The sequence below is a fragment of the Babylonia areolata genome, chromosome 7 (genome assembly GCF_041734735.1).
Source record: "Babylonia areolata isolate BAREFJ2019XMU chromosome 7, ASM4173473v1, whole genome shotgun sequence".
NCBI lineage: Eukaryota > Metazoa > Mollusca > Gastropoda > Neogastropoda > Buccinidae > Babylonia > Babylonia areolata.
This window is the reverse complement of record NC_134882.1, coordinates 49,061,876-49,089,216: the sequence shown is the minus strand read 5'-3', so window position 1 is coordinate 49,089,216 and position 27,341 is coordinate 49,061,876. Positions and strand designations below refer to the sequence as shown.

General features: G+C 42.1%; 1 protein-coding gene across 1 annotated transcript; it reads left to right on the top strand.

Moving 5' to 3' along the window:
• Positions 1–783: 783 nt before the first annotated feature.
• LOC143283867 (uncharacterized) lies at positions 784–17,747 on the top strand. Its single transcript, XM_076590246.1, has 7 exons — positions 784–934; positions 3,364–3,580; positions 4,524–4,705; positions 7,530–8,099; positions 8,888–9,016; positions 16,149–16,571; positions 17,560–17,747. The coding sequence occupies exons 1-7, from the start codon at positions 932–934 to the stop codon at positions 17,662–17,664; spliced, it is 1,629 nt and encodes a 542-aa protein (XP_076446361.1). The 5' UTR covers positions 784–931; the 3' UTR covers positions 17,665–17,747.
• The last annotated feature ends 9,594 nt before the right edge of the window (positions 17,748–27,341 follow it).

Sequence of the window (27,341 nt, the reverse complement as noted above, 5' to 3'; positions counted from 1 at the left end):
AATGGTAACCTTATCACTTTCACTCAAAGGCATGGTTGATCCTTCCAAACTGAAACTTTGGACAGAACTGATTTTGGATACAGACGACAATAACAAACCATAGACTTGACACCCAGACTGACACTGATTGATAGATCCCAACACCTGGCAGCTGGTATGAACATGATGAAGGTCATCATTACACAGCTATGATACTGGATTTTTTGACATGCTGTTTTGAATTTGCGGCCGAACGTTTAGATATTTTGCAGACTTATTGATGATACCCTAAGACTACTGTGTGAAAATTTTCAATGAATTCGGTTTCTCTATCACTGAGAAAATGCTTGTCAAAAAGCGGTTCACTTTTTTTGGGGACACCCGATATGTGTTCTCTCTTTCTGTCTCCCTTTGAAAAGCATTTGTCGTTCAGAGACGGACATCGTTTTATTTTACCATCATCCAGGGAATACTAGATAAACGAAATTAAATGAAAAGGAAGAGAGAGAGAGAGAGAGAGAGAGAGAGAGAGAGAGAGAGAGAGAGAAGAAGAGAACAGAGAGACAGAGACAGACAGACACACAGACAGAAACAGAGAAAGGGGTGGAGGAGACAGAGGAAGTGCGTGGCCAAGAAGACATAATCGCGGATCAAAAACAGTCCAGTTTAAACCATAACTTTTATATATAAAAAAAAAATAATAATAAAATAAACAGTCTGTCGACGGTGAATTCATCAATGACAATAAAACGGCATGTCACGCCACGGAGCATACATCATGCACCTTCTACCCGTGGAGCGACACTGGCCATAAAAACTTTGTGGCCCTTGCTGCACACAATATATAAGTAGGACCACCGGTTCCGCTGATGGTCATCCGGCCAGTTCCTAGCAGAGCAGCTGGACGTCCTTCTTCTCCCAGTGTCCCAGACTGACAGCTCCACTCATCGTCATGGTATGCAAGGAAGTCCTTTGTTTTTTCTCGTTTCTTTGAAGTTGATAGCTCCTTTCCTCGTCATGGTAAGCAATGAACGTCCCTTGTTTTCCCTTGTTCTCTCTTCTTTACACACACACACACACACACACACACACACACACACACACACACACACATACATACACACACACACACACACAACGCTCAGTTTATGTCACCGAGTAACATAAGCTTACAGTTGGGCCAACAGCAAGGTGAGAACTGCATGATCAATAGTTTCTCCATTGCAGTGCAAAGTCATTTGCTGTTTAGTCTTTTGTGAAGGACTATGACTCTCAAACTAGGAGGCAAGACTGCACTGGCTCTTAGTGCAGCAGCCTTGGAGGCTAGTTGGTCTTTGGGAACCATCCCAACGCCGACTGTCCTAAAACCCTCTTGGCCGAGAGAGTTGGGATGTAACTTGGGCAAGACACTCTCCACTACAGTCTGATTCCAGCCCAGATGGTCGTGACAATAGTTGCCTCCTCTGCTGTTCTGATGGTCTTATTGCGTGTTTGTTATCTTTCGTTATCTATTTCTATATGCAAAATTGATTGCATAAGTGGACTGTTTTATTTGTTTTTGTGCTTTGATGTTTCCCGGAATGATCGCGACTGTATTTGCGTCTGTCATAAAGGCTCTGAGAGAGAAACAGAAGTTATTTGCCTTACCTTAACTCTCTCCATACGAACGGAGAAAGATACGACGTTAACAGCGTTTCACCCCAATTACCATCATCAAAATATTGCAGTCGGAAGGCTCTTATACTGAAGATGTAAATGTTGACAAAGAAAACCACAATTCTGACGGCGGAAGCTAAAGGTTGGGTCATTCAGACACCCACTGGACATCCGAGGGCTCTGTGTAGAGGAGAAGAGAGGACTGGCCGTACTGAGTGAGTTAACCTTAATTTCTTCTTGTTTTGTTTTCTCTCAACGTTTTCATTGGCATTGTAATATGTCAGACCAAGCGATGACTTCTAGTACCTTTGCACATCAGCGGATGGACGAACCAGTGGGCAGGAAAAGATAACCTACAGCGTAATCAACTTGTCCGGAAGGTTGTTTGGAACGGAAGTGTTCACTACCCTGTCGTAAAGTTTGTCGAAACGCCTTTTGAACAGTACCCAGCTGTGAGACTTTCACGTCTTTAAGCAGTATATTGTGAAGTTATTCGCAAAGTGTGCAGACGATTCGCACCAATGGAAATATTTTCCACGTGTTCAAGCAATGCCCATTGGTTAAATCATATGCACTGTATCTGAGCAAAACCTTTTGTAAATATTTGAAATGACATACATTATATAGAGAACAGATGAACAGACTTGACTTTCATAGACGAATATATATTTAGCACCCCAGGATGACATCCGACTGTCTGGTTCCCGGGAAATGTAATGCAATTAATGTAACGTAGAGTAATGTATTACTCTTTTGTCACATCAGATTTCTCTGTGAATTTCGGCCTGCTTTCCCCACGAAGAGCGCAATGAGAGCGCCCATCTTTTTTTTTTTGCCTGCACATGTATTTGTTTTCCTGTGGATTTTTCCAAGTGGATTTTTCAACATAATTCAACCATCTTGTTGCCGTGGGTTCTTTTACGTGTGCTAAATGTATACTGCCCATGGGGCCTCGGTGTAACGTCTCATCCGATTGACCAGTGTCCAGACCGCCACTAAAGATCTAGTGGAGCGGGAGAAAATACTGATTGTGGGATTCGAACCAGTACGCTCAGAGACTCTCTCGCTTCCAATGGGGACGCATTACCACCAGGCCAACGCTTCACATGGTGACTCATTGTACGCTTCCCTCGCCAGGAGTAGAGGTTCAGTGTCGAGAGGTTCCACAATGCCTTACAAGTTCTCGAAGGGATCGACCCCCCTCCCCCCTCGCCCCCCAACACCCCACCCCAGTCAAATTTCACAGTGATCGATCCACTGCACGAAAACGAATGCTCCACAACGGGCGATTATACATTAATCATGTCAATATATGTATTTATATAAACTACATATGTGTACTGACTTACATGTTTATTTTGTTTTGTCATTTCATTTCATGTCAATGTTTTACACAAACATATGGTGGCTCTCAAGGCCACGATACACGCGTTGTGTTTATGGGAAGGTCATGCATTTGCTTTTCTTCTCGTTAAGCAGTGGTTAAGGATATATGGGTCTGTCCACACCCTTTGACACCGCCTTGACACTGAAACTGCTTGAGCTGAACTGATGTGGGAACACCTTAAATCATCATTTTTCTTTCTTTTTCTTTCTGCAGAAGAGTCATGAAGGCTAAGCCACTCGCGTAAACAGAGTGAGTCAACGTGATAACCCCATTTCGAAGCGCTCGGTATTTATTTATATTCATCTATATATTTACTTATTTGTTTATTTGCCTATCTTCAGCTGAACGCCGCAGTCGTCTTCGTGTGCCTCCTGGTGGGTAGCAATGGCTTCTTCAGAGGAGGTGGTAGTGGCAGCATTGGAGGTGTTGGCTATGGAGGTGGCGGCTATGGAGGTGGTGGCTACGGTGGCGGCTACGGTGGCGGATCCGGTCTGGGCAGCGGAGGTCACGGGGGAGGTGTCTACGGAGGAGGAGTCCCCGTAGGAGGTGCATATGGAGGTAGGGATCAAAAGTTAAAGGTCGCATTGCCGTTTACGACCATCGGGACAGTGAATTCATATCCAATGAGTGAATTCATATCCAATGAATGAATTCATGTCCATTGAGTGAATTCATATCCATGATGTCCAGGGCTCGGAATCAGGAAGGCGGGGGCCCAATCCTCTCCTTACGCCGATTTTGTTTAAAACTTCCCCAACCGATGTCGAGCACCGATCCACACTTGGGTGGAGTGAAGGAAGATGGGAGAAACGTGCCTTTCCCTAGGACACAACAGCAAACCGAAACGTGGGCTCGAACCCTAACCACTGGTGATCACTGGATCAGAAGTCCATCGCCAAACCGATTCTGCCATGGTGCTTCCAGGTAGCAGAGTTTATAATGATGTTGTATTTATCAGACACACGTGTTATTAGTTTCCTTTAATCCAGATCGGGACGCGAAATAACAGGCTACGTGAATATATATATGTGTGTGTATATATATATATATATATATATGTATACGGTTCTGCAAAGAGAGTAATACGTCAGTTATTAGAGACGATGCTAATTTGTTACAGAATGTCGAAAGTATACTGAAATACGTCATGATTGAAAAGATAGGAAACAGAGCATGTTGCTCCGAAATCTGTTTTCAATTTCTGCAATTTACTAGATGGTAGTCAAACCGTAGAGCTGATATTGAACTAGTTTATAAGTGGAAAAATATTGTTCACTTTTGTTCGACAGCTTTTTTCTAACTTGGCTGTTTGCTTATGCTTTTGATTCACGTGGATATGTTGTTTGTTAAAGGATGTTGTGATCCTGCATGCTCCAACAGGAGTTAGAGGTTTACCAAAACTTGAAACTTTACTATGGAGGTATGTTCTTGTGTTAAACGACGTTGTGATGCTCCATGCTCCAATAGGAGTTAAAGGTTTACCGAAACTTGAAAATTTACGATGGAGGTGGTGGCTACGGCGGATCCGGCCCACTGAACGGAGGCTACGGAGGCAAAGGCTACGGGGGTGCGGGTGGCCTCTGGTTGTGGCGAGGAGCAGGCTCCGGAGTGCTGGGTGGTCTCGGACAAGGAGCGGGGGGTTACGGCGGCGCTGGTGGTTATTCTGGAGGCAGCTTGAGCAAGGTACGCTTCGGAATCTTTATACATATATTAAACAAGAGAGGCAAGGCCTTCAAGACTCACTTGTGATACACTTAAAAAAAAAATCTAATCGTTAAAATGTGTTCTGTATTTGTTATTGTAAAGCTTCGTGTTTAAAAAAAAAAAAAGAAAGAAAAAAGTCCTAACCAGATTCGAACTCCGCGTGTTCGGGTGAGAAGAAACTGCCTTATCCATTACACTATCGTGGTTCCTTAACCGACGTTCTAAAATTTAACATTTGAACATACTTTTTTAAAGGGCGATAAATCAATTGCGGTATTCGCAATGAGAACGCTGTTTAAATCATATTATTGTGGTGTATCTTGAGCATTAAAAAAATCTTTAAGGGCAATAAAAAAAGATCTTTTTAATGGCTATCCCCGCAATCACACTGCAACATTTAGCCGTTTTCACTAGATCTAGATAGATGTACAAGTTTAGTTACACCCGCCGGGAATGTAGTACGACACAATCGATTCAATTTCTATTTTATGTTCATTCTAGATTTATAGTTTTAAAGTTGATATGAAAATTGAGTATTTTGTTAAACTAATAATATGTAGAGCCAAGTACAAGTACTTCTAAACGTCGTAAGAAGTGAAAAGGACTTCATTTTGAGAAAAGTCAAGACTGGAAATTTTTTCGTTTCATCGTGATCAGTTCAAGGGTATTAACTCGCATGGTTTGCAATATTTAACTGTGAATTCCGACTGATTCTGTGGATATTTTTATGACAGTTTGAGGCATAATCCAATAAGTGATGAGGCGTTCACAAATCTTTCTCTGAATAAATATTTAACGGTCTCCTTCTCCAACTTTCCATCACATGTTATCGTGTATTGTCCATTGGATATAGGACTGAACGGGCAGGTCAACAATTTGAAACAAAATGGCGTCGTTCGCGTTCGCGAAGAATATGAGCACGCGCTTTGAATGTGTATAAATATGTGTACGCAATTGATTTTTGCCCATGACCTTCAGGGCTCAGCCAACAGACCTGTAAAGTCCACTCGTCGTATTGATTTTAGTATTTTCCGAAAAAGACCACTTGGGCGAATGAACATAGTGAAAGCCCTGTACACTGAGAGTAAAACTCACAAGCTTTTTATGTATTGAGTATAATTTCAAAATGTAATGTTTAAGATGAGAAAGATCAGTTTAAAGCAAATTAAGTCCCCTAGCATTGATTACAGAGTAATTTCCCTTCTTTACTATCTGCACCAAAACGTTTGCAAAATAAATAAAACTTCCATGCTTAACAAAAGAAGTTTCTGTTTGAATAAAAAATGATAATAATGACTGCTCTTGTTGTTGTGTCAGAATATCAGATCAAAGTGCCAAGTTTAGAGAATACAAAAAATATAAATATAACAGTAAATGCAGTTTGCATATAATTAGGCTTCATTTTTTATTTTTTTGTGCCCATCCCAGAGGTGCAATATTGTTTTAAACAAGGACTGGAAAGAACTGAATTTTTCCTATTTTTATGCCTAATTTGGTGTCAACTGACAAAGTATTTGCAGAGAAAATGTCAATGTTAAAGTTTATTACGGACACACACACACACACACACACACACACACACACACACACACACACACACACACACACACACACACACACACACACACAACCGAACACCAGGTTAAAACATAGACTCACTTTGTTTACACAAGTGAATCAAAAATCATGAACTTGTTGTTCATAATGATGTTTTAGAGGTGTGTGTGTGTGTGTGTGTGTGTGTGTGTGTGTGTGTGTGTGTGTGTGTGTGTGTGTGTGTGTGTGTGTATGAAAGAAACAACGGGAGGGAGAGAGGGGGAAGGGAAAGAAAGAAAGAAAATAAAAGAGAAGAGAGAGAGAGAGAGAGAGAGAGAGAGAGAGAGAGAGAGAGAGAGAGAGAGAGAGAACAAGAACAAGAACAAAACTTTAATCTCCAGGCCTCCGGCCCCTAGAAAGAGGTCAAAAGTACACAATATGGTGATCACTCAACCACAACAAAATGTAAAATACGTACTAACTTAATCTGTAGAACAAAAGTGCTTCTCGTGCATTGTAAATTAATTCTAACTTTCATCATTGTTGTCACAGAATTCCTGTCGTATCTTCAGGGCATTAAATATATAAACGCATAGTTTACGAATACTGTAAACAGAACCATTCTTCATCAAGTGAACATACGATTGACCTTCAGAGTTCAGATGTTTTTGCCGCAGGTCATTGTAAAGGGCACAATTGTTTATAAAATGGTTTTCATCTTCGATTACATTACAACGTTTACATGCGTAATTTGAATTACATTTGAATGTTCTTCTAAAAAAATGATCCATTTATTGGGAGCAAACCAAGCCGTAATTTTACTAAACAGTCCCTAAAACACTTTTTATCCACATATTCAAAATATTGCTCACACTGAAAACCAGTTTTAAACAGTCTGTAGTTATGATATATATCTTTAGACATTACTGACTCGTCCCACTCCTGCATAAATATATCTTTCATTCTTTGCTTAAATAATGACAAAAATGTTTGAGAGAGAGAGAGAGAGAGAGAGAGAGAGAGAGAGAGAGAGAGAGGAGATGCTGCCAAGCAGACAGAAACAAATAGAGATATCACGATTCTCTCTCACATTCACTGTTTCTCATTGGTCATGGATTCTCGGCAATACCTCGTCGCATACTCGAACAATTTGCAAAGAAATCTCTTCGTTATTGATGTTCCTAAACACCTTTACGAGTACCAAAGTAAACTGCAAAAGAAATCTAGCTGTGTTAAACACGAAATCTTCTCTTCCTCTTTGTTCCAGGGTGTCGGAGGTGGCTCGGGAGTTATAGGTAGCTACGGAAGTGGCTTGGGATCTGGTGGTGGCTACGGAGGTGGATTGGGAGCTGGTGGTGGCTACGGAGCTGGATTGGGAGCTGGTGGTGTCCACGGAGCAGGATTGGGATCTGGTGGTGTCCACGGAGCAGGATTGGGATCTGGTGGTGTCCACGGAGCAGGATTGGGATCTGGTGGTGTCCACGGAGCAGGATTGGGATCTGGTGGTGTCCACGGAGCAGGATTGGGAGCTGTTGGTGGCTACGGAGCAGGATTGGGATCTGGTGGTGTCCACGGAGCAGGATTGGGATCTGGTGGTGTCCACGGAGCAGGATTGGGATCTGGTGGTGTCCACGGAGCAGGATTGGGAGCTGTTGGTGGCTACGGAGGTGGCTTGGGATCTGGTGGTGGCTACGGAGGTGGCTTGGGATCTGGTGGCGGCTACAGAGCTGGATTGGGATCTGGTGGTGGCTACAGAGCTGGATTGGGATCTGGTGGTGGCTACGGAGGCGGCTTGGGATCTGGTTCGGGGGGTGGAGCCCGTGGTTGGTTCAAGTGGTAGAGATTGAATGTAGGGAAAAGTCTCAACAATGGGGTCACTGAACCACCTGAGCACGTGCAGCTCGAGCTCGAAGGGCTTATAATACCATCAGCTGGCATTGTTCTGTGTGTGGACATTAAACCATTGCCACAGGTCTCTGTTGGAACTTCAGTGATCTGGTTTGGGTTTGTGTGCAGCTGTTTGTCCATCCATCAGTTTACTCTGTCTTTTCGACTTAATCTCTTCATCTCTCTCTCATACCATAGCGAGTTGTGTGTGTGTGTGTGTGTGTGTGTGTGTGTGTGTGTGTGTGTGTGTGTGTGTGTGTGTGTGTGTGTGTGTGTGTGTGTGATTAGGCAAAGTAGATGGTGAAACGCAGCGTCCTTTTACAGTGGCAGAATAAAGCATCACAGCGAGCAATAAAAATACAAAACAAAAACAGTCGACTCGGAACTGCACGTGAAAAAAATTCAAAATCGTCACAGAAAGCTCGTTGACAAATAAAATCATTATAACTTTGCTGAAATGCTAAATGCCTTGTTAATGTATACTATACTGCACTGTACTATACTGTGCTGCACTGCACTACACTACATCTCGCTACGACACATTAACAATACATGACTAATGTTCTTATCAATACTTAATGCTCTTTACCACTGTGTTAAATCCTTCTCTACACTATGCTTTGCTTGCAACGCTACATTGCACCACACTCTGTTACATACTTTAACTTTGTTTCACTTACCGAGACCGAGAACTGTTTGAAGTTTTGTTGATTTCATGAAGGCCCTTGACATTGCCAGTTGTTGGAGCGTGCAGAGGATCATGTCAGCTTGACTGCACAGAATAGATTAATTCAAAGGATGCGTCAGTTTCACGATGGCATGATGGTTCACGTCCTTGGCGACGGTGGAGAGTCGGAGACCTTTCCGGTACCAACGGTGTCAAGCAGGGTTGTGTGCTAGCACCAACCCTTTTCAGCGTAATGTTTACTGCACGTTGTCACAATGTCGTTTGGACCAAGACAGTGTCAGATAAACCCTGTATGAAACCGCGTGATCCATTTCAGTATGAAACCAAAGAGACAACCGTCATCGAAAAAATTAAGACGCAGAAGAAACAAAAGAACGGCACCGAACAGGATGCAAACTATTCAGCCCCCATGGTGGAATACCGACACAGAGAGAGAGCCTGGATAGAAAAACATGCGGCTGTCAAACTTTGGCAAAAAGAAAGCATCTCTGGACAAAGATATTGAAACAAAAATGAAAGAAAAAACTAAAGAGTTTGAAATCATTGCTCAAGAGGCCAAAACTGACAAGTGGAAACAGTTTTGCGAGGCACTCAGTTATGACTCAACATTGACAGAGTTCTGGCAATTTTATCTTCGCATGGAAGGGAAAACGTGCACAGCAACAACCCCAGACATGGTAGACACTGACGGAACCAAGCTTAAGACAAACGAAGAAAAAGGATCCGCCCTGCTCAAACGTTTCATACAACAGAGCGATCAAAGAAACTTAGATGAGAAAAAGAAATATGTTGAGGAGTTAAGCCAAACCCTTATGCAGACTGGACCTGATGATGACTTGACAATAGATGATCTAAACGAAGCAATAGCTAAATGTAAGAAAGAATCGGCTCCTGGCCCAGACAAAGTTACTCGGACATCAAGGAACTATCGGAAGAAGACAGAAGCAGACTTTTCAATCTATATCGAAACAATTTCCACAATGGACATGTGCCGGAGGACTGGACACACAGCTTCTTAAAACCCATACCAAAACCAGGAAAGGACCATCATCAGGTAAGTGGCTACCGGATCCTAACCATGCAAAACATTGCTGGAAAGCTCATGGAACGCATGATAGCCAGGAAATATGCAAGGGATCTTGAACACAGGCACATTCTCCCTTCAAATCAAGGTGGTTACAGAACAGGCAAGTCCACATGGGAAAATGCAGCTGCTTTTGCATATGAGGTGTATGAAGGATTTCAAAGAAAAGAAGAAACACTAGCAGTAGCAATCTACCTTGAAGATGCCTACAATAAAGTCAGTCTGCGCACCTCATGGAGCTGCTACTAAGGTATGGAGTAAGTTTGACACTGACAAGATGGATAGCAGCAACGCTTCAGGAAAGAACCGTCGTCCTACGCCTCGGAGATTGGATGTCTGCACCTTCTAAACTATCCATGGGACTGCCACAAGGGTCTCCGCTCTCTCCTGTCCTCTACAATGTCTACACGAAGGGCCTTGAAGACTTAAACAACAATGGAATAGCTCGGGCGCTTACTCTTGCGGATGATGGCCTGGTCTTCAAAACTTCGAAAGATGCTCAGGAAGAACTAAAGCCGTCCAGAAACAAGTAAACAATATTGCTCAATGGTGCAAAGACACAGGATCTTCCATCAATCCAGCGAAAGCCCAAACGTTGCTGTGCACCCTCAACAACAGAACCGCGAGCAAATCACCACCTTCTGTGTCATTCGATGGGATTCAGATCGAGAAAACTGAATGCCTGCGCTACCTAAGAATACACTTCGACATGATGCTGACCTTCAGAAATCATACGGAAAATACTGTTCTCAAATGCAAAAAGGGCCTTTCAGTCTTAAAAGCAATGGCAACCAAAGGTATTGAACTACGCCACCTCTTCCTGCTATACCAATCACTCGTCCTCAGTGTGATCGACTACGGACTTGGGCTAACAACACCGTCTCAAAGCAACCTCCTAAAATTAGAAAGAGTTCAAAATGAAGCTATGAGGATGATCCTTGGAACAACAAAAGACACGCCCACAGAAACCATGCGATACCTGCTTGACCTTCCTTCAGTGCAGGCCAGAAACAAGTTAGAACAGGTCAAGACCTACTTCAAAGCATTAGAAAACCCTCAAAACCCACTGCATGACGCAGTCAAAGAACCAAAAGGCAGCCGTCTAGGACGAGGAAGATCATGGATGGGGCAAGCAGAAGACACAATCCAGCTAGTATGCCGACTACAAGACCTGAAAGAAACAAAAGAATGGGAGAAAAACCCCGAAAACCTCAACCATCTATTCAACACAGCCATTTCACCCACTCTAGGAAGACATTGTCGGGAATGGCCAGAGGGCAAAACTGATGCGGAAGTGAAGCTACTCATAGAAGAAAACAGTAAAGAAGAAGACATCATCATATACACAGATGGCTCAGTCACCAAAGACCAATCCGGTTGGGGATTCACTGCGAAACAAAATGGAAAAACAGTTATGGAAGAGAATGCTGCCTACAAAGTCACAACCTCCAGCCTAACGATGGAAGTTGAAGCTGTGACACATGCCCTCCGGTGGCTATCGTCCATCCATACGCCTGGAAACCAACATGCCATGATTCTAACCGACCCAATGAACCTCATACAGAAAATTGAAAACGGAATGGGAAGCCCAGAGTGGCATAAGGCAATGTGCAACTTTCAGATTAAAAAACTCACATGGTCATACTGCCCGGGACATGCAGGTGTTAAGGGAAATGAGCGAGCTGACAGACTTGCTGGTAACGCAACACCAACGAGCGGCCTACATCTAGGAAAATCGGAAATCCTCAGAAAAGTCAAAGAATATCAAAAGGAACAGGTACAAGGCCATCACACCATCGATCGCCTCAAAGAAATAAAAGCAGAGAGAGGGAGCGGCCGTAAGTCTAACATGAAAGGTAGAGCACGATGCTTTGCAAATCAAACAAATATCGGCATCATTTCCAAACCAACATTGCGCAAATTACTTCAAAACGGAACAGAGTCTCTGTGGGTTTTTCCAAATACAATAGACTGAGCAACACACTAGACGCGCGAGAGTGTAAGTGTACACAAGTGTCAGGAGAGTTCTGTGCACGTGCGTGAGCGCGCGCGCGCGCGCGCGCGTGTGTGTGTGTGTGTGTGTGTGAGGGGGAGGGGGGGGTGCGGAGGGGGGGGACGTGGGGTAGAGGATGAGGTATGTGAGTGTATGCATGCCTACACTGTGGGAGCAACAGGATATTGGAACGTATATATATATATATCTTTGTATATATGTGTGTGGGGGTGGGGGTGGGAGATATGGGCGTATGTGTGTGTGCTTGTACAAGTAAGTGTTAATCTGTGTTCATCTGTGTGTGTGTGTGTGTGTGTGTGTGTGTGTGTGTGTGTGTGTGTGCCGTGGAAGCTGCGATACGTAGACTAGAAATGAGTGTCTGGAGGAGGGGGGTAGAGGAGGTTCAGGGTAATGTGTGTGTGTGTGTGTGTGTGTGTGTGTGTTGGAGCTCATGTACGTTTATATGTATTTGACTGTGCTTTCATATCTGTGACACTGCATGTTTGGTGCATATCTGTTATGCATGTGTGGGTGTATCTGTGAATGTGTCTTCATGTTTTACATTTATTTGCTTATTTATCATCATTGTTGTCTTATTTTTTTATTTAATATTATTTTTATTTTATTATTATTATTATTATTATTATTATTATTATTATTATTTATACTACCTTTTTTATATCATAATTATTATTTATTTATTTATTTATTTATGTAAGCTTATCTATTATTTATTTACCTTTTTTTTCTCAAGGCCTGACTGAGCGCGTTGGGTTATGCTGCTGGTCAGGCATCTGGTAGGCAGATGTGGTGTAGCGTATATGGATTTGTCCGAACGCAGTGACGCCTCCTTGAGCTACTGAAACTGAAACTGAAACCAAGACAACTCCTCTACTAACATTGACAATTACATGTATCAAAAATCCTACCGTATCTGTGTTTGAATATTATTTTCGATTTATGTTTGTACCCCTTCATGCACCCCCACCCCCCAATATTCTTTGTGACCCCTGTACACTTGGTGATAAAGACATATGCTATTCTCTTCTTCTGTTCAACGACGGACTATCACAGGGAAAGGGTGCTACTGGAGGACAGAAAAATCACTCCAATGACACTGTGAAAACCTAACTGAACTGTCTTGAACTTGGCATCAGTCTTGGAAACTCTTGCACAAGACTGCTCAGCATCAAATATGAAACGAATAAAACATTTACTCCACATATATTACAGATTATATATGTAAAATCAGAAAGAATGAAAACATATTCCGAATTTTGGACAAGGTAATCACAAATATCATACTTAAAAAAACTGAAGCAATAATAACGAAAATGATAACAGCACCCTTCACCACACATGTACGCGCACATATACACACAATTGCGCGCGCGCGCGCGCGCACACACACACACATGCGCGCACACTCGAAATTATACAGACTTACATTCAGACTTACACGCACTCCATTAAGAATTTAAAAGATGAATTGATCGTGGTTTTAAGGCCTTCTGGGTTCTTGATTTGATATAATTTTGTGGTCCTGAAATATCGACCAGATGGCAGAAGTTCACGATACATTGTTAAAACATGGGGAGAGAGAGAGAGAGAGAGAGAGAGAGAGAGAGAGAGAGAGAGAGAGAGAGAGAGAGAGAGAGAGAGAGAGAGAGAGAGAGAGAGAGATGATTTTCACATACATAACTCTGTTTCATTTTCTGATCCGGACTACTTTTTGACAACACGTCACGCTTTCAAAGCGCTTTGGGTTATGCACAGCTTAGATACCTGCCTTTTGACTCTTTGTTTTCAAATAATGATAATGTAATCTGATAACAGTGTAGCAGAATATGTGAACCAATATCTTCTCTGTTAATACCTCCCTAAAACAGAAATCGTCATTTCTTCTGCCTTGTCTATCTTGAAAGTAGGTCGGCCTATGAACAGCAAGTGAATGGAAATCTTTCTTCTTCTTTTTTTTTCTCTTTTCTTATATGATCGCAAATTCAAGAAAACTCACGCCATTGCGGTGTTGTTGTTTTTTTTTTTTTTTTTTATTTTTATTTTTTACTGCGCCTTTTAAACAGCAATAAACCGTTTCCGATTCTGAATGAGTGAAACTGTAAATGCACTCGAGAAATCAAGAAAATGTGATAGTGGGGGTAATACTAAATAAGAAGAAGAGGAAGAAGAGAAGGAGGAGGAGGAAGATGAAGAAGAAGAAAAAGAAGAAGAGGAGGAGGAGGAGGAGGAGGAAGAAGAAGAAGAAGAAGAAGAAGAAGAAGAAGAAGAAGAAGAAGAAGAAGAAGATTGATTGTTTGATTCAATCTTTAATGGGTAAAGAATTAGGCACAGTAAAGGCCTTTTTACAATTCTGCCCATTTAACGACACAAAACATAAAAATAAAGAACGACACAAAACGTAAAAATAAAGAACGACACAAAACATAAAAAAAGAGAAATAAAATGAAATAAAACAACACAATAAGAACGACGCATAAGAATAGTAACTGGAATAGTCTATTTAAGGTAACAAAGCGATGAAAAGAACAATTGGCACATTACATGTACGTACGTACTTACACACACACACACACACACACACACACACACACACACACACACACACACACACACACACACACACACACACACACACACACACACACACACAGGGGAGGGAGGAGGGGAAAGGATACAACAGTTTTCATTTTACAACCTAGCCCATTAATATCACCGTGAATTAACCATTGACAATAAATCTGCTCGTAAAAATGCAAGCATGCACCAGCAACTGCACATGCAGAGTGATAAAAGTTTGTTGCTCTCGCTCTCACCAGGATAAATAGGGCCGCCAAACTCGCTCCTGAGCATCTTGCCATCCACCGCAGATCTTGACCTTCGTTTCCGAGTGTCTGAAGCTACAGCCCTCTTCTTCATCATGGTAAGGAAGAAAGTCTTTCTTAAAGAGTCTTTTCACTGTCTTCTCTCAAGAAGGCAGACATTGTTTATTCACTTACATGACAGAACAGTTTGGCAGCACAAAAAGTGGCTTTAAAAACTCGTCAGTTGTTTTATTTGCCTTCATCAGTTGCAAAACGTTTAGACTGGCTCTGCGCCTGTCACAAACAGCGGGGTTGTAATAAAACAGTTTCACAGTCTTGCAATGGAATATTTTTCTTTCTCTGGCATTCACTGAACCCATGGTTTTGTTTTGTTTTGTTGTGTTTTTCCCCCAATACTCTCTTTAATTCAAATAGATTAAGTAAACGTGGATGTCAACACAGTGTCCATCATTACATGCAGGAATGCACGGCTTACCGAGGATTACCTACAGTGTGGTCAAGCGGTACTGAGCTATAAAAGTTTCTGTAACGCGTTTGAGTAGTGTCCGATTACAATGCAAGCTATGGAACATTTTAACAGAAACCAATTGTAAGTGTTTGATCAGTATCAAATCGTAACGCTATCTCTAACGTTGTTGAACAGTGTCCCGTTGTATAGGCAACATGACTGCCAGCCAACAAGCAGGATGACGTCAGTGGCGCGGTTGGTGACATAGGTGACCAAACTCTGTTGTGCAGATGTAAGGAAATCTGGTCAAACAGTATCCTGTTGTAGAAAGACCTGCGAAGATTTTTGTGCGACATCTAGTCATGAACTCGTTAGGAAATAGCTGGGTGTGTTCACTTGTTGTTATCCTGATTTTTGATATGTGTATGCAATGGCTTGTTGGTAGCAACGTTGTAAACCAGAGGCTAACTTTTGGAAAGACGACACTGTCCCAATTAGCGCAGTCTCGTGTCTACTCGGTGTCAATACTCTCTCTTTTTTTCACTTCAAAATTGACAGTCTTCAACCCAGGCCAGAGAAAACACAAATACCAACCCAGCTGGTCAGTTTATAAAAACAACGATTCAAAAAGACGCAAAGGATGAAGAGGGCAGCACAGGACTGAGTGCAGGGGACTGGAGTTTTCGTGGCCTTTTCTTACCTTTTTTTTTTTAGATAATTTTTTTTTTAAAAGGATTCCGAACTCCGATTTGATTTTGAACTGATTGTGTATTATTTCAGTGGTTTGACAACACAGTCCTCAGCAAACTGGTACATGACAGTCATGGGCTGGGCAGGCTGTGAGTAAATTAAGTTCACAGATACTTCCTCCCTTCCTCCCTTCCTTCCATCCTTCCTTTATCTATGTATCTATTTACTTATTCATTGAATAATTCATTTGCAGCTGAAAGTGATCCTCTTCGCCTGCCTCCTTGTGGGCACCACCTTCGCTGGCTACCTTGGTTATGGCCGTGGCCTTGGAGGCTATGCAGGCCGTGGCTACGGAGGCTATGGTCTGGGTCGCGGTCTGGGCTATGGCGGCTATGGCTACGGAGGCAGAGGCTACAACAACGGATATCTGGGTCACGGCAGTGGATACGCAGGCTACGGCAACGGACTCCTGGGTCGTGGCTATGGATACGGAGGTTACGGCTATGGCGGTGCTCCTCACGGTGCTGGCTACAGCTATGGTGGTGCTCCTCACGGAGCTGGCTACGGCTATGGTGGTGCTCCTCACGGTGCTGGCTACAGCCATGGTAGTGCTCTTCACGGTGCTGGCTACAGCCATGGTAGTGCTCCTCACGGTGCTGGCTTCGGCTATGCCAGGGTATGCTATGAAGTTCTATAGATGTGTGAATCGTTGTCAAGATATGTTTGTTTTTCAGTGTACTTTGGTGTGGTTAAAAAAAAGTTGACCTATGGCCAACGGGGAAGGGTAACAAAACGCTTTTTCCATTTTCAAGATTCCCATGAGTTAGAATGTAATCAATAGTCAATTAAGTGATGATGAAATGGTACTGCATCCAAATGTTGTTTGTTGTAGGGTATGGTGTCATTCCATATTGTATTGTGTTGTGTTGTGTTATGCAGTGGAAAATGGTATGGTATGGTATAGTTTGGTATGGTATGAAATGGTACAGCATGTATGGTATGGTGTGGTATTGTATGTATATGGTATGGTAGTATATGGTATGGTATAGTATAATATTGTATGGTTATGTGTTGCAGTACGGCTGCACGGGAATCACTTGACTGCGAATCTACTATTTGAAGAATACCCTTTTCCCTTCTTACAAGTAAAGATAAGTCTTAAATGACAAGCTGGTTTCAGAGGTGGGAGTGCGGCCTGGGCTGGAAGTGGGGTTAAACTTAATAAAAATGTATCAGTTACTTGCAAAATGGTCTTCAACAGGCTTCAGTGCAAAGATGATTTGAAAGCGAGAGAGAGAGAGAGAGACAGAGACAGAGACAGAGAGACAGAAACAGAGAGAGACAGAGAGAGAGAGAAGAGGGAAAGAGAGAGAGAGAGAGAGAGAGAGAGAGAGAGAGAGAGAGAGAGAGAGAGAGAGAGTGACAGAAAGATGAGAAAAGAGTACATTTATTTCTCTGTCTTCTCTCTCAAAGTCATGGTCCGGTCAGCCTTACCGTAGACTCTCGGGGGCTGACCTGTTCATTGGGTTGATGTGTGGGTCAGGCTTCCTCTCGATTTTCGAGCAGATATGATCTTCGAAACTCGGTCTGCTACATTAGATTGCAATCAGGCTCATCTATATTGATTGACCAGATATTGATTTTTGTTTTCTTCTCTGTTCAAGGGCGCCGGATACAATGGATACGCCGGCGCTGGGTTGGGAGCTGGCTTCGGCAGATTTGGCTTTGGCGGCTTCGGCAGCCATGGTGTTGGCTACAACAAGCATTGAGCAGTCAGAGAACGTGCTGCACGAGCTTGAAGGGCTTACATTGACAACAGCAGGTCTTTTGGACATTAAAGCATAGCCATAAACTTTGAAGCGTTCTCTGCTGGAATCGTGTGATGTGTGATTCAGTGGGTTTTTTGTCTCTCTCGCTCTCTCTGTCTCTCTGTGTCTCTCTACCTGTCTCTCTCTTTCCTTTTTCCCCCTCCATACCATTTCCATTTCTCTCCCTCCTTCGACAACGATTGTGTGTGTGTGTGTGTGTGTGTGTGCGTGCGTGCGTGCGTGCGTGCGTGGGTGTGTGTGCATGTTTGTGTGGGTGTGCACGTTTCAGCCAATGCAAACGAGTTGGCATATGAGAATGTGTGAACGTTCTCAAAAGATTCCAGATGATGCAAATGGAGCTGTTAAAGTACTGCAGAAAACTTTGCTTTCGATTTTGATATTCTGTGCAACTGATAAACCAGGTCTCGATCATAAATCACATCACATCACATCCAGCTTTTGGGATTTTTCGAGATGCTCCCCTCTTGGTCGACGGTACAGAAGTATAAGGACGAAGACCAATCGCTTCGCCAATAGCTTTTTCCCCAAAGCAGTCAATGCCCTGTCTCTCGATCAAATCCAGTGTGATAAATAGAGGGTGTCTGAATGACCCAACCTTTAGCTTCCGTCGTCAGAATTGTGGTATTCTTTGTCAACATTCACCTCTTCAGTATAAGAGCCTTTCGCTTGTAATATTTTGATGGTGGTAATTGGGGTGAAACGCTGTTAACGTCGTCTCTTTCGCCGTTCGTATGGAGAGAGTTAAAAATCAACCATTGTCTGCCCTCTGCCAAGGAATCCAAACTGTCTTAACTACAAGCCTGTCTCTAATCTGTCATTCCCGTCAGAACTTATCAAAAGCAAAGCGTGTCAATCGAAAAGCCGACAACTCCTTTATCCACACATGTCCTGTAAGCAGATCCCAGCGCAGTGTCCGCTGTCTTCAAAGTTGTATGCGATCATCTCACATCGCGTACTGATGACGGAACTTCTGTTTTCTCTTGTTGTTTTTCTGGATGTGTCAGCATTGTTGATGCAGATGACCATGAAATTCGTCCTTCCAGACAGCAGCACCTTTATATTGAAGGAGTCGCCATTATTTGGAAAAACAACAACAACAAAACAACAATGCAATACAATACAATACAATACAATACAATATCGTATCGCTTTATCAATCCCTCACAGGGATGGACCTGTATTCATCAGCTAATTCTTCTAATACGGAATTCTACAAGGTGTTTTTTTTCTCTTTTTTTGTTGTTGTTGAGGACTTGTCTTTAGTTCTACCAGAAGACACGTGTTTCACATGTGACTGACCGTTACTCTTTAACAACCGGGAGTTGAACGAGTGGCGACGGTGCTGTGCATGGATTCATCTGTTGTATAATGATGGAGTGTCTCGGTCTCATTTTCAGTTGACGTTCTTGTCTACCCGGAAAGACGGGCTGCTGTTTTGCATCATGAACATGTCTTTGGGTACATCTCTGGTGCTGGTGTCTGCATGAGCTACTAGTTTTTCATTTCTGTAAGGATGTGGCTTTTGCCACATTCATGACTACGTCTCGAAACTACCTAGTACAGACATCGATACTGATGTGTGTGATCAGGTGCTACACCTGAAACTTAACCTAGTGTCAGACGAAGACGATGAAAGCGTCTTGAAGAAAAGGAAAAGATACTGAGAATTGTTTTTAAGAAGAAGAAAAGACAACAACAACAAAAACAACAACAACAACACACACACACACACACACACACACACACACACACACACACACACACACACACACACACACACACACACACACACACACAATCACCCCCCAAAACCAGCAACAAAACAAATTACGTAGTTTTCCAGTATTTTTCACAATCTCAAATTCTATCATGAAACATTCAATCATAAAAGAACATGACAGACTACAGGCAAATCTAAATTATTTTACAGCCATCCATTGACACAACTTAACATCAGTGTGTTTGTGTGTGTATGTGTGTGTATGTGTGCGTGCGTGCGTGCGTGTATGTGATTCTCTCTCTGTGTATGGATTGTATGGATGTGTGTGTGTGTGTGTGTGTGTGTGTGTGTGTGTGTGTGTGTGTGTGTGATGAGTTCCTTTTTTAATATGGTTCTGTGCGTACGTGCGTGCGTGCGTGCATGTGCGCACGCGCGCGTGTGTGTGTGTTAGCCAAGTGTTCTTGTTCTCTTTGGATCTATGTGTCTGTGCGTGTGTGTCTAGATGTGGTGTAATGTATGTGGGTAAGTTTGTACGCTTGAAACTGACACTTCACATGAAACTGACATCTTCCACACGATGTTAAAAACTGTCACGTCAATAATTTGGACACTTGACAACGTTTCATACTTGTTTGAGGATGAGCAAAAAGAACACGATGAAAACGTCGTATTGTTGGAAAGGGATATTCAAACAATTTGGAATGGTATAATGAATATGGGATATGAAATAACAGCAACTGGTCCAGTTAGACTCGTAATAGATGTAGTTAAATGTGAGCAATGAATCCGTGACTGAATGTCTCAAAAAAAAGTCTTTTATACACTCGTTTTGAAAGGCATGATTTCTCATCGCATCTACAGATATGTAGAGGCCATTGTCATCTCAATCAACCATCTCCCTGATGTTGTTAAGGAGATTGATGTGAAGTGTCTGAAGCATGTTAACTGACCACTAGAGACCACTATCTAACTGTTACAGCTGAAATCTACGTGACAGAAATGTAGTATTTGGATTTCGACAGGAGTTTTACCTTGACTTACCACTGCTTACCTTTACTGACCATAACTAATCACCATCTACAGGTTTTCAGAACGCGTCGTCTTATCTTTATCAAGTCCTTTTGACTTTGTTTGACGAATCATGGATCAGTTAAGAAGAGTTCAGAGATTTGGCGAAGCGGAAGAGGAAGCTCGTTCTAATCACGTCTGTATATAATATTTATGTACCACAGACTTTACCACACGTGACTGAGATGATAACGGTATTGTGATTCTGGTTCTTAGTGCATGTGGGAGTGAGTGTATGGGGCAGGGAGAGATACGGAGGGAGAGAGAGACAAAAGATATGCAGAAAGAGATTAAGAAAGAAGCGAGAAAAATAAAGAAAGATAGAGAGAAAGAAAGATGGATGGATGGATGGATGGTTTATTCATAAAGAAAGGGTGTTCTAAAATGAATGGGACAAATTATCACAGACAAAACCAGAGATATATTTTTATATAGTAGACCGAGGGGTCACGGCCAAACACGCGGAAACTGGGCGCCATCTTGAGCTGCTGTCCCGAGGCTGCTCACGTCAAGCAAGCACACAGCTTTGCGTGTTGTGTGTACTGTGAGCTGAGCATGTGTGCTATGACCACTCCTCCCTCCCTCTGTCTGTCTGTCTGCAAATTTGTTTATAAGTTTGTCTTTCTCCGTCTGTCCCACCAGCGTATTGTGTGTGTGTGTGTGTGTGTGTGTGTGTGTGTGTGTGGTTCTCCCAGAGAGAGAGAGAGAGAGAGACGCTTTGACGCTTTGATATTTTATTGTCATTACCTGCATAGGTCTATTGACAAGGGGGTGATGGGGTTAATTCTTATGTCACCACAAGTACCATACCACACTCTGCTTAATCCATCAAAACAAAACATGCAAACAAAGAAAAACAAAACAGCTTTTATCGAAATGCAACATCCTTACAGTATGGAAGCAACAAACATTAAAAAGAAACAAAAACAAAAACAAAACAAAAAGACAAAAACACCATTACTCGACCATCCATTCTATCAACGATACTGTTCAATGTCTACCTTATTATCTGGCTTACAGTCTGAACATAAGATAGTAGACATTATACATTATTACCCCCCTCGTTTACTCTGGTATTGTTCTGAATAGTAAGACTACATCTTATTCTTTGTGCTTCTACAAGAAATTTAGCTATTGACAGTATTGTGAGGTCATCATTAGACGACAAAGCATAAACAATGTCGTGCCTTTTAGCTACATCAGACTGAAAGAACTCGTACTTATCTCTTACCCTATCGAATGATTTACATTGAAACAAGTAATGTTTTTCATCATCTACACTAAAAGCACACAAAGGGCATGGTGATTCTGTGGATGTCCCAGGCTGAAACCATCTTTTATTTGCATTAAATCCAAGTGTCCTTAGTCGAAAGTTTATTCTTTGCCACTTATCTGTGATGACTGTCAGGAATTTTTCCGTTTGAAATATACTTTTGAATGAAAAAAACCAACTATATTTTTTTTTTAGTTTCCATATCAGAATGCCAATTTGTTTAAAAGAACAAATAAATCTATCTTTAAATTCCGAAATAAACTGCTGTTCATTTCCCACTTCCTGGGACATCCACACAATACCAAAACCATGTTCAGACAAAATCTTTTTAACATAGTAAGCCCAGTTTTCTCTACCTAAATCCATTTGTAATAACATCATATCATAAGCCTGTTTACACAAACATGATTGCAGAAGCTTCAATAATTTCAACCAATATTTTATGCATTTCACAAAAGTTTTTATGTACAAAGGATATCTACCCGTTTCCCCATATAATAGAGTATTGGATGAGTGAATCGGTACATTCAGAAAACGTTTTATTGCATATGTGTGCACTTTCTCCATTTGTGAGTTTGCTTTTAGCCCCCAGACTTCAGCTGCATACGTAAGTACAGGTTCAATTTGTGTATCAAACATTTTCCAAAACAGGTGATAATCAATCGAGTTAAGCTTTTTTTTAACGATTTCAGTATTTCGATTACACCTTTCTTTGCTTTCCTACAAGATTCTTCCCACACATAGTTTAAACTTAATTTTGTTGAAAATACTATTCCCAAATACTTATATGTATTAGTTACTTTAACATCCGCATTTCCATATAACCACTTTTCATGTACTGAGAGATGCCCACCCATTCTGAAGATCATAATGTTAGTTTTATCTAAATTAACTGTTAAGCCTAAGCGATCTGCTTCTTCTTTCAAAACATTTAATTGGTTTTGTAACCCCCTAACAGTACCCGACAAAAGAATAACATCATCTGCGAATAATAGTAAGAATAGTTCAATAGCTCCCGGGATTAACTGAATTCCATGTTTTCCTTTTCTTGACAGTTCCACCGCTAATTCATTTATGAAAAAAGAAAACATCTGTGGGCGCAGATTACAACCTTGTTTAACTCCATTTGGACAAATAAAACATTCTGAATACATACCATTCACACGCACACATGCAAGTACTGATTTGTACATACCTCTGAGGGCCATATACAATTTACCATTTACACCACTTTCACGCAGAACATGCCATAAAGCATTGCGATTCACAGAATCGAAGGCCTTCTTAAAGTCTACAAATGCAACATAGTTTAGTATTATTAAGCAAATATTTTTGCACAAGAGAATACAGTGTAAAAATATGGTCTATTGTACTGTAATTACTTCTAAAGCCTGCTTGCTGTTCAATTATTTTTTCTTCCCTATCAGCCCACTTTGTTAATCTATTGTTCAGTATGTGAGTGTAAATTTTACTTAAAATACTGATAAGCGCTACTCCACGATAATTGTCAGGATTGTTGACGTCACCCTTTTTGTAAATTGGAATTATTATAGATTTTGACCATTCCAAAGGAAAAGTTCCATTATCAAAAAGCTGGTTAAATAACTGGACAAGAAAGTCAATAATGGCTGAATTTGCATGCTTTAACATCTCTCCGACAATTTTATCTGGAGAGAGAGAGAGAGAGAGAGAGAGAGAGAGAGAGAGAGAGAGAGAGAGAGAGAGAAACTAATTTTACATTTACATGCAGTTGAGAGATACAGAAAGATCTGGCTATTTGATATTTGACGAAAAACAGGACAGCTTTCAGAAATAAATAAATATTTAACCACACAAAAATGAAATGCTGAAGAGAATGGAACTGGGCTGGTACGACGTGCTGATCTTACAATACAAACACTACTTGTATCGGTATCGGCGTTGTTTTTACACAAGCTGACCGCCATATCAATTGAAATGCTATGAGAAGACACCGAGAAAGGGATGGAAGTTCAAGACGTTAAAATAGTAAGCTCTCTGTCTCGTAACTGTCTCGTTTCACCGGCAAACCTGGTTTCGCTCAGGGCTGCTATGTCCACCTGGTAGCGATCAAGCATTCTAGCAATGAGCGCTGTGCGCCTTCCTGGTTTGTCGTCTCTGTCTAAGAGGGTGCGAACATTCCAGGCACCCAGAGTCAGGGCATGACTCCTGGTTCTTTTCTTGTGTTGTTTTCGACCGCTAGTGTTGGATGTCCAAGTAGGTGCGGTTTCCTACTAGGTGCTAGGCGAGGCAGGCCTTGTTTAGGGATCCTTTTATCTCCCCTTCCCGTGTGGAGAGAGCAGTGCTGTCCCTAAAAAGGTCTGCTCTGACACTGTGGGAGGATACGGGCGCCGCTTCTGCCCCAGTCTACAGCGGACGACCATCACCCCACAGCCACCTGCGTGCAGAGTCATGACTAGGAACTGCCAGCAGCATCTTCTGCCTGTCCCCGTTAACACTTCTCCGTCGCCGCAGGGCTTGGGAAATCTGGGTGTTGAAGGGCTAGCTCGTCGTTCCGACATTACCCTGGTTGCCTGACCAGCACAGGTGACTTTTTTTTTTTAGTGAGGAGGAGTTGTGCAGTCCCTTCCCCACTCTCTCGCCTACCGACGCTCACAGTTCCACAGGTGCAGATACTGCCACGTGTAGGACGGCCTCGGCAGGTGCAAGTTTTTTCTTCGGAGTTCCGTCTCCTAGGAGGACTTCCAGCCAAGGATTAGAGCTCTTTGGTCATCCTCTTCCGCCTTCACAGCCGTTGGCAAAGGTTTCTTCCTCCGCCTGGTCCGTCGTTGGGAGACTTCACATGCGGCAGGTAGTACTGGGTTACATGGTACCAGTAGCCAGGGCTATGCCCCTGACCTGACATATATACAGACGGCTCATTCTCCAAAGAACAATGTGGTTGGGAATTCACTGCGATGCAAAATCAAAAACAATTAGGGAAGAGAATGCCACATACAAAGCCACAACCTCCAGCATGACAATGGAAGTTGAAACTGTGACACACGCTCTCCAGTGGCTGCCACCTATTCATATGGAGGGAAACCAACATGCCATGTTTTTAAATGGCTCAATGAACCTCATAGAAAAAAATTGAAAGTGGAATGGGAAGCCCACAGTAACATAATGCAATGCACAACTTTCAGATTCAAACGCTTACTTGGTCATACTGCCCGGGACATATAGGTGTTAAGGGAAAAGAGCGAACTGATAGACTTGCTGATAACGCAACAACAACGAGCGGTCTACATCTAGGAAAATCGGAAATCCTTAGAAAAATAAAAGAGTACCTCAAAAACCAGGTACAAGGGCATCACACCATCGATCGCCGCACAGAGAGAAAGGTAGAGGGAGCAGCCGTAAATCTAGCATGAAAGGTAGAGCACGATGCTTTGCAAATCAAATAAATATTGGTATCTTTTCCAAACCATCATTGCGCAAATTTCTTTAAAACGGACCACAGTCTCTCTGGGCTTTTCGAAATACAGTAGACTGAAACAACACGGTAGACGCCACGTTCCTGGAATCACAGATCTTTTCCCACCCCTTTTGCGGCAAATCAGTGGCAGCATGTGTGTGTGTGTGTGTGTGTGTGTGTGTGTGTGTGTGTGTGTGTGTGTGTGTGTGTTTGAAGGCATGTGTCAGGAGAGCTCTGTGCGTGTGCCAGCGCATACATGTGTGCATTTATGTATGTGTGTGAGTGTTTGAGTGTGTGTGTGGGTGTGTAAGCAGGATTGGGGTTGGGAGGTAGGTGGGGGGTGGGGGGCATGGGGGGGCAGGGCTAGGGGGGTGAGGGTGTGTGTGTGCGTAATGGGGACAAATTTTGTTATTAATTAATCTATTTACGTATGTATTTATTCATTCTTTCATTTAATGATATATCCATTCATTTGTTTGTGCACTTTTTTCTCCTCAAGGCCTGAGTAAGAGCGTTGGATTACACTGCTGGTCAGGCATTTGCTTAGCAGATGTGGTGTAGCTCATATGGAGTTTGTCCGAACGCAGTGACGTCCCCTTGAGTAACTGAACTAAACGGAACTTTTTGTAACGATATATTCAGCAATTTCCGAAATACCAAGACTAAATCTCGTTATTGCACAATCAAAATGTCTGTCTAGATTCATCAGTAAATACGTTTTGACATTAGGTACCGTACAAAAGGTCCTATAAAAATTAACCCTGTCACTGGTGTTGGTAACCCCATTCTTGGCATCTGCACAGAATAAGCCTTTCTTTAAAAACCCGAACAAATTCATTAATTTTCTTCCACACCGTGACTGAACCATACATAGCAAAATCCAAACATATACAATTTACAATGTATATTTGTAGCCCGGTTTCTTTTGCCACGTGCATCCAAATTGAGTAACATTTCATATGCTCCTTGAGGCAAGTTATACTCATGCATTCTTAATAATCTTAGAGAGAGAGTGGGGGGGAGAAGGGAGAGAGAGAAGAGAGAGAGGACGAGAGCGAGAGAGATGGAGGGAGGGAGAGAGAAGGAAGCAGAAACACGGAAATAAATGTCTTATTTCAGTGCACATCATTGCTTAACATGGTGGACAATGCACACAAAAAATGAATTTACAGCTGATGTGAACTGTAATAATTTGCAAAAGTAGACTGACAAATTGCATCACAACAAACATCAAAACTATTTTTAGTCCAGTTTTCACGCTCCCTACGCGAGAGTAAAGGATTGTGGAACACCTTTTTTGTCACATCTGTGTAGAAATTTGATTCATTTTGCTATTTTCAACAACCCTCGCGAAAGATTCGGTTTAAGTCTTGGTATTTTTTATTTCTGTTTGAATTATAAACATTGCCTTGCTTTCTTTATTTGCTATTGATTTCGATGTTACATTTGAGGTCGATGCATTGCAGTGATCCATCTTGTGTGAAATATGATAAACAGATGTGTTTCAGTGTCATAACTGTTGATGTCTTCGCAAAACGCCACTGTCATTATCATGATCGTCGTTGTCGTCTCCCCCTTCTTTCTCAAATTTCTCTTTTCTTTTTCTCTCTCTAAGATTTGCATTGGTATTAGTTAAGAAACCAACTCAGATGATAAAGGAAATATTTTTGATAAAAACAAGGCGGTCTTCCCACACAATATGAGAATTCGTGGGGACGCCACCCACCCACAATTTCTCGCAACTGAGAGAACACGTGGAAGGGAGCGACCACACTTTCTTGCAATCCCACGATGTGTGTCGAAGTGAGAGAAATTCGTGGGATTACGAGAAATCGTGGGCTTACAACCCATACTTGTTTTCCCCAGAAATCGTTATTAAGCAAATCAACATTTAAAAGAACTCTACTTTTGTAGTTCATACAGGAAGTATTATCCTCCTTTGCAAGCATCTGTTAATGCTTTCTTAGTATGAATGCCCACTTTTTCCCCATCTGTAGTGGCAAAGAGCTTGTCAACCCATTACAGATTAATTTTGAATATCCTTGAAAGTGTAGTACATTGATTATATTGGTACCCCTTTGTCTACACTATCTTCCAATCTATATTCTGTCAACACCTCT